General features: G+C 44.4%; 1 protein-coding gene and 1 long non-coding RNA gene across 3 annotated transcripts in view; one reads left to right on the forward strand and one right to left on the reverse strand.

Moving 5' to 3' along the window:
- CRACDL (CRACD like) overlaps positions 1–1,161 on the forward strand; it is a 77,040-nt gene extending 75,879 nt beyond the window's left edge. The window contains exon 10 of one of the 2 annotated variants that reach the window (XM_080377289.1): positions 626–1,161. In XM_080377289.1, coding sequence (XP_080233415.1) covers positions 626–771 — 146 coding nt within the window. In that variant the 3' untranslated portion in view covers positions 772–1,161. The remainder of the gene's footprint in view (positions 1–625) is intronic. The other variant, XM_080377288.1, reaches the window with a different exon arrangement.
- LOC308059664 overlaps positions 1–12,020 on the reverse strand; it is a 253,715-nt gene that overhangs the window by 158,078 nt on the left and 83,617 nt on the right. The window lies entirely within an intron of this gene.

A 12,020-nucleotide genomic window follows, 5' to 3' on the forward strand; every position in this document is an offset into this window, starting at 1 on the left:
GGTGACATGTTCTTTTGGCCGCATTGATTACAGTGTAGTCAAAACTCATGTTGAAGGAAATGTGAATCGAGAGCGCTAGACCATTTCACAGGACAGGGTCCCAAACACACTATCCCAGTGTAAAATGTAAAATCCATGCAAAATTCTTTCCAGTGGCATTCAGTTTTAATGTGGTTTCCTCAGGAAGCTGGAATGATGTGATCACAAACTCTCTGCCATTCAGTCCTCCCACAGTAACTTTGAATCTCTTTGATAAATTCAAATTTGAAAGAAGAGCAGAAGTTTGGAAGGTGATGAAATTCCTATGAGTTGGGGGCTGGGTAAAGGAGGAATTCGCAAATGAAAAGACTCCTTCTTCTTTGGCCTGGGTGTTAACACAGGGCATGGCAAGGAATCCAGGTCATCCTGTTGGTTTGGGTAAATTTAGGGACCAAAAATGATTATTGATGAGAAAAACATCATATTCTTTTGAGCACAGAATGGTTATTTCCTCAACAACATATTGCAGAATAAGCTTCCACGTGAAATGTAAAGATTTTCTAGCATGGGAAGTTTTTAATGAAAGATCTAGGGTGTATAGCTGCACAGCAAACAAACGTAAAACATCCATGTGTTTTATTCACAGTAGCTCCATCACCAGCACTGGTGGATAAGGAGGAAATAAGCCACTTGAAGAAAGCCAGTAATGCTGCTCCAGATCAGCCATCATGGATGGAACTGGCCAAAAAGAAATCACAAGCTTGGAGTGATATGCCACAGATTATAAAATAAAACGATGTAAACAAATAGCATCTTCTGTAATTAAGTCAACTACTTAACTGAACTTCTACAGACCAGCTAATCACAGGGAAGAATCTCTTGATACAGGAGAAGGGTTTTATTATACAGCTGTGGAGAAAGTGCAATAGGTGCAGTCAAAAAGTTTACCTTCAACTTTGTAGCAATCAGGATGCAATGGGAATGGATTACTTAAATTATGCTAAGGACATACTTACACCTTTAAAAAGAAAACTTTTGCCTTACAACTTTCCTGCGTTTTATGCTTTTAATGATGTTTGCATCAAAACAGGATCTTTGCTAAACTCTGCTGAACTTCTGTTGTTGCTGGAAACTCCTATTTGTTACGGTTTTCTCTGTTTACATTTATAAATTGTGCACTAACATTGTTACTCTGTTGATGTGTGTCACTGGGATCGTCTGACACTCTGTCAAAGCTGTTCGGCCCATGGAGGTGTTCATGAGTAGCTGCTAGTGAGCACTCCATTAAAAAGTGTTGCTTGAGCTGCGTGCTTGCCTAACTGAGACAAGTCGTCCAATTTCTGGGCTTAGGTTACATTTCATGAAGCACAAATACACACATTTATGCGTGACCATGAATAAAAATTCCTCAGCTCCTTCTGTGAGCAATTTTGGTTGCACAGTGTTCGCAAGCAGGCAAGCAGTAAGGAGACTGATCTGCAGTTGGAAGCTCATCAATGCATCCATAGTTGCTTTCCTACTTTTATCTGGTTGCAGCTGGCTTTCCTTTGTGTGAAATCATCTTTCTCAATTAGGAGGATACTATTAGTAGCAATGGACAATATGAATTTAGTTAAAAAATGAAAACTGGAAATTCTTGAGCTAGAGACCAAACAGAAATTCTGGGAAAAACTGTGAACTTCATTGTGGTGTCAGCTTCGCGTGTCACCCCCTACATAATCTTAATTATTCTCATTAAAAAACAGTAATGTATAGCATCTCTGTACTTTACTACCTTTGTATAAAATTCTCAGGCTTATCAGCCTCAGTCTTCCCCACCAGTTTGGGACTCCAGCTCATGAAGTCTCCTAGGTTCTTCACCTTCACCTGTTTAACAAGATTGACAAGAGAAATCATTGCTGGTCATTAATCAAGACCCCTCTGAATATATTTTAAGACCTCCCTGTGAGTTAGAGCAGCAAACAACAAACCCCGTTAGGGAATTGCTTTGAAACTAAATGCCCCACTGCTAGGGCAAGCATTTCACTTTGCGTACGTTTGTGTGAAGTACTACCTTAGTTTATATTTGTGATTTTGTTTTTCTTGTCACATTAACATTCTCTTTTTGGAGAAAAGTAGGGGGACTTTAGGAAGCCTAGGATTTCCTAACACCTGCATTTGCTGTTCCAAAATCTTGTCTTCTTCAAGGAGGTGGGGAGGAAAACCTGAGCTCCCTCAGTAATGACAACTGCATTTTGCAATGAATAACGAAAAAAGGCAATGGAACATGCGAATATCTAAGACACCGACAATGATTTTGAGACAGATTGTCTTTCATCATGGAAAATAGGAGGAGGAAAAACGAGTTTTATATTTGTCAAAGCCTTTGGATAAAGCCTGTCAGCCTGCGTGGCTGCTGAAATCAGCCTGCGTGGCTGCTGAAATCAGCCTGCGTGGCTGCTGAAGGCCTGATGCAGCTGCTGCACAGACCTGCTCCGGCCCATCAACAGCAGCTGTCAGTGGTCCCAACGCAAACGGGCTTCTGCCAGCTGTCCCAGGGTTTTCTCCTTCACACAAATCACAACCGGCAGCGTGGGCATACCTGCTGATATCAGAAGTGGCAAGACAGCTCGCTGTTAAACGAAACCACGACAGAAATAGTAACTTAATTACAGGACATGCAACCTTGGGCTCAATTGCCCAGAGGTTTGTTGTGCAAACAACTTTCGCATTGCTCCCCCATGAGCAAACATGCACAGCCCTTAATCTCAAGTGGTTTTGGGGTTTTTTTGGTATTTAAAACATACTCCAGGGCCTACCATAGAAATAGGTACATTTTCCAGATACAATAAAAAGCATCTTAACTCCCTCTCTCTCCAAAACACTCTTTCTGTAATAAAATTAGCATAAAGTGTAGCTTTAAGATACACTGTTACCTTTTGTAACAATCTTGAAAAAAACCGCAGTTTCTTTATTAAAGGAATATAATATATAAAAAAAGACAAAATTTGTATTCTCTGATTATTGCCACCCTTTGAAAAGAGCACAGTGTTTTCAGGAAATACAGTTAAAAGTACTGTCTGTCTCCTTGCAGTTCTCTCCCTGTTTAAAATAATTAAACCCCTGTCAAATCATGACTGAATTCCTGCAGTGTGACCTGTGCAGCTGTATGGGGAAGAGTGCAAATCTCTTGGACTATCTCCTGTTTTCATAGCTGGATGCTCAGGAATGACAAGAGACAAAAGGCGGAGGTATCATGGCAAGACCTGCACAGTCTCAAGGAGAGCAAGTCCTGTGTCCCCCCCCTCTTGAAGATACGTCAAGGAGAGGAGGTGAGGGGGTAACCAGCTCTGCGTGGAGCTCATGTGGCATTTGGGAGCTGAATTTAGGAGCATGCTGAAGTGAGAAGCGTGGGGTGGACATCAGCCTGCATTTTGGCATTGACTGGGTCATGGTTTAGGGTTTCCACTGGCTCAACTCACTTTTGGGTTTTAGTGCCAAGCGGGTACGAACGACCGCCGTGAGCGCTGAGTGACAGCCAGCTTTGTGGATCCCTACAAGCCCGTGAGCAATCTTCACCCAGCCTCCAAGGGAGTAGGACTACAGCCCTGCAGGCTGCCCAGGACTACGTGAAACAAACTCAGGATCTTGACCAATTCTGCCATAATTTCGGAGGAATTTAAGTATCTCAAAATATGCTTCAGAGAAGCGGCAACATGATGCGCTGCTTTTCACGCAATGTGTAATTACACTGAAACTGTTTGTCATGGGAGGCTGTAGACACCACAGGTTTAGTTGACTTCAAAAAGCAGCTAGACAAATCAGCGGAACACAAAGGCAATTAAATGCTTTTCAACACAAAAGCCAGGGCCTTGGCTTGGGAGACTGAAAGGCTTTGGGAGGTGGTGTGGCTGGTGGACTTCTTCATAATCTCCCATCGCTGCCAATGGCCCTGGCCTTTGTGCAAGAGAAGACGCTTGGCTACGGGGACCTCTGCTCTGGCAGCTAGGGGAATTTTGATTTTCACAAACAGTGTTGCTTTGTACCAAGATTTCTTCATTCTAAATCAAGGGGTCATGCAAGCAGGTCTTGCTATAGCTGTCTTGTCAACAGGTAGGCAAAATAGTTTTAGAGCCTGTGTATTTTTTGGTCAGATGGCTTATTTGTGGCAATGGAAAGACTCAAACACAAATATATTTTTCTCCTCGGTATAAACAGTGATTTATATGTCACACTCAGTACCACCAGAAAAGCCTTTCAGATCTGATCAGCTTTCCTAAGGACGTCATTGTACTTTTCCAGCTGAGAAGCAATACGACTGACTCAGGCTGATCCATTTTGCTCAGGCAGCTGCAATATATATTGTTGACGTATAACATCTAACAGGGAAATAAAATGTAAAAATTCACCTTTTGTTCACGACTCATGCACATAAACTAACATAGTTTGAATTACAGTCAAAGAACAACAACAAAATGGACTTGAAAAATAGAAATTTCCTCTCCCAGAAGCGTTGGATGAGACATCTTTGGCTTTCCATTTAATGAGCAAGGTGACAGTCTGCAAGCAGTTGTCCTTCCCAGTGGTGAAGGACTGCACACAATGCAAACGAAATCATTTATTGGGCATCTTTCAGTTCAAAAACTAGATTCTATGACTTACATAGTTTACTAGTTGGAGTATCTGAATTAGCTACCTCCTAATGTTTAGTAATTTTGAGAAAAAAATTACAAGTAAATTATTTTTAATGTACAGCAAAGTGTAATAAATTTTTAAGGCCAAAATAGCCCTCTGGCCTTTGCTTTGGTATGGTGTTTTGCACTGTGTTGCCTTTGACAGTAAAAACATTTACTAAATCTGTTGTATTTTTTTTTTCAAGATGAGAGGAATATAAAATCTTGTTGCCAGTGAAAATATCCAGCAGCAGCACAGCAAGCAGCTTGCTGTAATTTTGCAATGTCATTAATTCCCTCTTAGTCTCAAGGAGCATCATAAACTTGCCAAAATGTTTGCTTTGTATACATGATGAGCCCTCTGCTGTGGGTAACAAAGGTTTAATTACAGGATTTCATGTTTGTGGTTAGAAGGTAACTGATGAACTGTTACAGAATCCCCCACCAAAAAAGCCATTTGTGAGCACTGGGCAGTGCTGCGCGTCTCATAAAACTGCAGGGGGAATGTAACCCTGTGTGATCCTGCACATGTGGCTGCGTGGGATTAACTCTTGTAGGAGAAGGCATTTAAGTTCAAAGTGAGCACAGGTCAAAGTGGGCTCACATACTCCTGAAGTTCACCAAGATGCTCAACAAGCAACAGGAACCATTGAGTTTTTATAGTGCGGGATCTTTTATTGTCTGACTTCACAAAATAAATGCCGTCTGAAGATTTTTATGGATTATTACTCCCAGATAATTCTCTGCATCATGTTGCACTTTGAAGCTGGAGGCTGATGGGACACATATTCGTAGTCCATGCAGATCTTCTTCCTTTGCAGTATCTTGCAGAACCTTTGCTGCAGATTCTAATTCTTTGTGTACACTGGCCATATTACCAGAAGAAAACCTCTCTAGCTCACCTAAAGCAGCTTAAACAAAGGTAATTCAGGAAAATGTTAAACTACCTCCCTCTCTGGGATCAGAAATAACTCTCTTAAGAACTGTTAGGAATGCAGCTAAGAGTGTGTAAGAGATTACTGAAGCCAAGTGATAGGGGACAATTTTCCTGCCTTCTTGCCATCTCACACACCTTCACACTGAGTACTTCCATTGTTGACTTCTTCTTGCTTTGTTTATTTACTTACTTGCATATGGAGTGGTGTGTGTGGCAGGTTCATAACTTCACTGAAGCCTATTTGAGGATGCTGATCCAGGTACCATGTGTTATCTTAACCCACTTCAGCAAGTAGTCCCTGAATATGGTTTGATTTCATGTCATGGTTGACATGTAATTTGTTACCCTCCCTTTGAAAGTCAGCTCTGCCCGAGAAACACTTCAATAAAGAAAGGAAAGAGAAAGAAATCTCTGTTCACTGTCTACTGGAAAATGGCACTTTGTACCAATGGCCCCTGTGACAATTACCAGCGCATGGCTTCCACGCTGTCACCTGTTAGCCATGCCAGCTGCTGCAGGGTGACAAGGCAACTGGGCCACACGTGCTGCTCTTGGGCCAGATGGTGGAAAACCATGGCCCCATCAGTGATGGTGAGGAGGCAGAGGAATCCGGCAAGACCCTCCTATTGCCAACCACCACCCGCGCTGCCCTCCCCAGCCAGCAGCTGGTACCAGATGGCACTGGGCTGAGGCAATAGCACTTACATAGCTCTGGGCTCCGGCTCCAGTCACGGGACTGTGCGGTGGCAGCCCAAGGTGCTCTAAAGATTTCAACGCTGTGTCAGAAACTAGAAGTTGCTGATCTGCAGTCAGGTTTGTCCCAAAGTCACACTCTGGTGATCATGTCTCCCAAAGGAATCCTATTCCCACGTTATTTTTATTACTCCTTCACTGAATGTAACAAGACTACTGGTAAACCCCTCCAAGCCATTGCCTACATCGAAGAACCAAGGAGAACTGTCTGGAAAGAGCAGAGGAAAACATCCACAGTTGTGACAGGAGGAGAATTCAGCTAATAACCCTTCAGGAAAACAAAAGCCACCTTTCTCAGCAGAAATAAGAGGCTCCTTAATAAGCTGTTGGCTCATCCTCTTTGCTCTCAGCACCGGAGATAATTTTGATGGGCAGGCTGCCTGCAAACAGGGCAGAGAAATAAGGCCCTCAGCCTGTCCAGACAAAACAGACATCATCTTCCCCATCTGGCCACTCCTTTAAACAAGGGTTGACTTCTTTTAACTCCTTTTAACTCTTCCCACAGCACTTGCCTTGAGTATGCAAAAGGGATTACTTTTTGCTTAATGAAACCTTTTGTTTGGTTCATGCCTTTCTTTTGAAGCACAATAAAGAGACTCCCAAGTAAAAAGAGCCCTGGTGCAAGTCACTCCCCACACCCCAGCTCTGGCACTGCAAAGCCGGTAGGTCCACTCTTTCAAGCCCCCGGGGTTCCTGGTGGTTCAATGGTGCCGTGTGTCCAGCTCCAGCCCTCCCAGGACCTGCCACAAAACACCATGGCCAGCCCAGGCCAGGCCCCGCGGCACGCTGCGAACGCCACAGGGCACGGTGCCGCACGAACCCCAGCTGGCGGGAGTCCCGCTGGCCTCCTGTTACCAGGCCTCACCGTAAACTGGCGTATTAGTACGAGGTGAGCCTAAATTCCCTTTACGGACAAGCATGTGACATGCACATGAGCGTGCGTTCACCATGCACTAGAGCTGCTGGATGTGCTTTTGCGCGGCACGGTGATCGGGCAGGCACGGCCTGCGTGCTGCGGTGTCACAGTCCCGAAAGGAAGGAAAGCAAGGTGAAGAAAAAAAGTTGGAGCTAGAGATAACAGAGGCGACCCTTCCTGCTCAGTGCGGGATTCCTATGGCCCCGTTTCTTTGCTGCGTCCTCCCGCTCTGTGATTTTCTGTTTATTTTCCTGGTGCATGGAGGCACCTGCCACCAGAGCCTGGCTGCATTTTTTCCACATCAGACCCAGCTACGGAGCTCAGTCCGCCGAGGGAGAGCGGGGCACGGGCAGCCTGGGGCAGCGGGTGGCAATGCGCTTTTGATGGTGGATCATGCTGTCAGCTGCTCTCCAGAGAGACACTGAGCTTTTCAATTGCCTTTGCATGCCACAATTTCCCTGATTAATGTGAAGATATAATTTATCTTACCTTGCGATCGTGGACAGGAGATTGGGGGAGGCAGATTTTCATGTGACCTACTTCCCTAAAGCAGGATGGGAATGAAGGTTTTGCTTTGGCTTAGGGAAAAGGCAGCGTTCGCTGTCAGAGCCTGTTTTCATGCGGGGAAAGCCGAGGGTGGTTATTCGAACAGGTGGGCTTGTACTGGTTTCCCCGTTTGCTTTACCCCGTTGCACAAGCAGCTCCTCAAACCCCCTGCCGAAGTAAGTGGCACCCCCACCAGCCCCCTCCCGACACGACCGCCGGCACCCTGCTGCAAAGCAGCAATGCTCCGGCTGGCTGAGTCTTAGAAGTTACACCAAAGACATGGGAGGAGAAGAGGTGGCTTCCTTGGCCGCTTTTATGTGATTGATGGACAAAAAGGGAGCCTCTTAACTATACGCATGTCTTAGAAATGGGTGTGGATAATTTGGAATCGTTAGCAAGTAACTGATGAGTTTCAGAGAGGGCAGAAGGACACAAGCTTAATTTCTCGTGTAACATTGTTGAAATACAACTGAAGTATAAAGCCAAACGTAAAAGAGAGAATAAAAATCTCCATCTTGCCTATACAAAAGAACTTTTTAATTTTGTGCTTCTCTTATATGTAAGCTAATAAATTCAAATTATTAAAATATTTTATTTTAGAGGTGAATGCTTGTTGTCAGGACATAAAACATACTTCCTCCTAATTTAGTAGGTGATTACTCCTTTAACATGAAACAATTTCTGGTCCTGAATTCTGCCTTCCCTTCAAACAGCTGAATTAAATTTGAAGCTTTTACACTTGGGCACAGAAACCCCTTTGATCAAACTGGAGTCCAGCATGTGACAGCCAGTGTCTGTCTCTCCCTTTGCAGCATGTGAGTTTTGTTTGCTTACACGAACCTCTGGCTCTTGCCTGGTGCTGGGACATCCCCAATACATTCAGCAACTTCAGCTCAGGCGCTGACCTTTCGTTTCAGGAGAATTTTTCTATTTACACACCAAAATAACTGAGGTTGGAGCTGCCCCCTCTTCCCTGTCAGCAAGCGATGGTGCAGAAACGCTGCAGAAGGAACAACTTTCCTATGCTGTCAAGGCAGATATTTTTATTATGTGCCTCTGGCTCCTTTCCTAGATCCTGTTTTACTTCTTTTCAGCCTGTTAGGCAATTGCCTAGAGGAACCTCATGAAGAACCCCTCCCTGCTACCAGGTCCCACACAGACGTGGTCCTGTCGCCTAGCGCATGGGTCCTGCTGCCTTCCAACGGGCAACATGCCCGAGCAGGAGCCTGCAGATGCCTTTGGGCTGCAGCACTGTGCATGAGCCCCCAGCTGACCCCAAATTTTACCTTTCATAAACACAGGGCTCACTTAGCTGATTCAATATAATTGAACCGGTTTTCTCAAAATTATATGTATTGATTAATGAGTGAATTAAGCCATTGAATTTTGGCTCCCTGACCCCTCCAAGGTACAGCTGCTGAACTGTTATGCTTTTAATCATATTCTGCTTCACTTTTAATCATATTCTGCTTGGTTGCATGTAGGAGTTCACACTGGTGTTTGCAGTGCTTGGGGACCTACTTCGGAGCAAGCGTATTTTGACTACTGTAGCAAGATGTACTTTATTTGCTTGGTTCTGACTAATGCATTTTATGAATCTTCCCTGCTCTTAATAAACATAGTGGCGTTTAATTATTGAGACATTTCATATAAATGTTTTTGAGAGGAAGACAAATTTTATGTTCTGACTAAATAATTAAACATTATGCAAATGTGCACAATGCCAGCATTCTGGTTACACAAAACAATACTTGGATAATGGCCTTGTTTGCACACTGAGTTAGTATTGTTGGGCTCTAATTAGCAGCAGATATGGTATTACTGTGATTTAAAAATATAAACAGGTTCTGATGAAACAGGACAAGCACGAGTGTAAGGCTGAGGGCCAGGCTGCAGCCACGGTCTGTGAGGAGAAGGTGGGATGTCTTCCCCTAAAGAAGCACCTACCATCACAGCTGTGCTCCCTGGGGAGCCAGGCCAGCCCTGGGCTCACCCTCCTGCAGCTGGCAACCTCACCTAAATACAGAGGGAAGAGGTAGGGCTGTGGGCTGCGACACAGCCTGCAGCATGAGAGAGATGGGGAGGAAAGCCATTGCTTTCCACACAAGCCCACTTCACCTGTGCGCAATGTGATACTCTCCGCCTCGTCCTCACCTTTTTCCTCCTTCAGCCCTGGTGGTCAGGGACAAAATCCAGCCCTTGATGATTTTAGGGTTTAATTTTTCATAAACAGGAGTCGTCCTGAGGCCTGACTTCAAACATGTTAGTGCACATGTGCCATGTAGCCTAGGGTTAAAGTGTAATCGCCTTAAAAAGCAAAGGACTCTGCATGTGTCAGCCTTGTAATCTGTTACAGCTCTGTTTCTCTCAGGATAGGAATAATAGTAACAGCATACATGGCATGCCATATGCTAGTGATGCAGCTATTGCCATTATCAAACTCATCATTGATGACTGGCATGTGACAAACTGCAGAAAGAGTTTATTAATTGCTTCGTGTGCTCCAGCTGCCAGAGGTACTTAACAGCTTTGATAGGTGCCTGCTCCTGACCCCTGTCCCATTCACTTTTATTACCTGCGCGTTTGGTGGGTGGAATTAGCATTTGCCCACGTGGTTGCAAAGCATGTGGGATCATAGTAGGAGCTGTCATTCTGAAAAGTACTTTTTGGGAATAAAATACAATATCAACATATTGCTCTTATACTGCTGGTTTCCCTTTGTGTGCCAGGAGAGTAATCTGCATGCAATTGAGAGCAGGCAGAACACCTAGTTTACATGTGGAGATGGGAACCTAAAACTTCTTCTGAAGGTGTGAAGTAAGGAATACACCATTTCATTTAAAAATTTATGTCCTTGGTGGTGTTCCTGGGGGATGGAGCTATCACAAAGCTCTTATGTTATTACTATCATTTCTATTGTCTGTTGCAGCTGCAGCAGTGCTTTTCTTGTTGCTACTTACATGTTATTCCAATATACAGGTAGGGCTCCTGTCTGACTAAGGTTCATTTCTCTTCTGACTAAAATCTTGGTCTAAAAAGTCCTAAGACATGGGAAATTGCACTCATTATTTCTAAATGCCATGAAGAATGCTCCTGTCCTATCTATGTTTTCCTCATCATCTACCGTCCTCCCACTGCTGCTTGGATAACTAAAAGTTTGCTTTGTGGGGAGGTGATGGGATTGTAAATTGGCAGAAAGATAACACTCAAATGAAAAAACCATCACTAAAGCCTTTAAGGCCGGTCAGAATGACTTAATACAGCCTAGATCCCTGCTGCCGTAGGGCAAAGCATGAGATCTTTCCATTACAGCACAGCAACAGCTCTGCTAGTTTAAATGAAGAGTGGCTTTGATAATTATTTCCAGTGTTGCAGAGTTCACACACTCACAGGGACTGCGTTAATACTTGTCGTGTCTTGGAGTGACACAAGTTAAAGTTAACAATATGTACTATAGGTAAGTCGAGCTAGGGGGTCTAAAGATGTCATTCTCTTATTCCTTCTCTCTCCCACCCCGCCCTAAATGAGCTGCTGACAGAATCACTTTGGCACGTACCTTGAGTTCAAACAGCAGGTCTCAGTCCTCCTGGGGCTGGACTGGAGCCCGCTTGTCTGTGGCCCTGCTGTGGCATGGAATGACATGCACAGTGAATATGCTGTTCAGGGTGAAATTTGGACCGGGCAGGTTGATGGGGAGACCAAAAACCCCTTACCAATGATTAGGGATGAACTTAGGATTTGAACTTCTTACCCGTATCAGATGTGATGGGGCTGGACACGATTAGAAGGATGCATGTTGCAGGGTTATGCTTTGTCAAGGCATCCATGAATCTATCTCCCCTTCACCCCAGTGTAAACAAGTTTAACAATTTCTGGCTCTTCTTCGCAATATTGGTATGGAATTATGAAAGCAAAGCAGTTGGGGAAGACAGGAGAGTGGCACGGGATCAGAGCAGAAGGTGGGGTAAGGAAGGTACAAGAGTGAGGGCTATGCCTCTTTGCCCGTTGAGGCAATGCTGGCTCGAGCATGGGTAGGCCACAGGTGATGACTGCAGTCAATGCAAATTCTCACCCAACCATCATCTTCAGCATCAAGTTCCACACCTACAGTTTTGGCTTGGTACTCAGGTTGCCAAGAATGAATGCAGAGGGGTCATACAGCTAGTGTAATTCATGGAGGTGCAGCCTGCTCCATCCTTGTAACCAACCCTGTCTGTTTAACTTGTTGCTACCACCC

The sequence above is a fragment of the Falco punctatus genome (genome assembly GCF_963210335.1).
Source record: "Falco punctatus genome assembly, chromosome: 2".
Classification (NCBI taxonomy): domain Eukaryota; kingdom Metazoa; phylum Chordata; class Aves; order Falconiformes; family Falconidae; genus Falco; species Falco punctatus.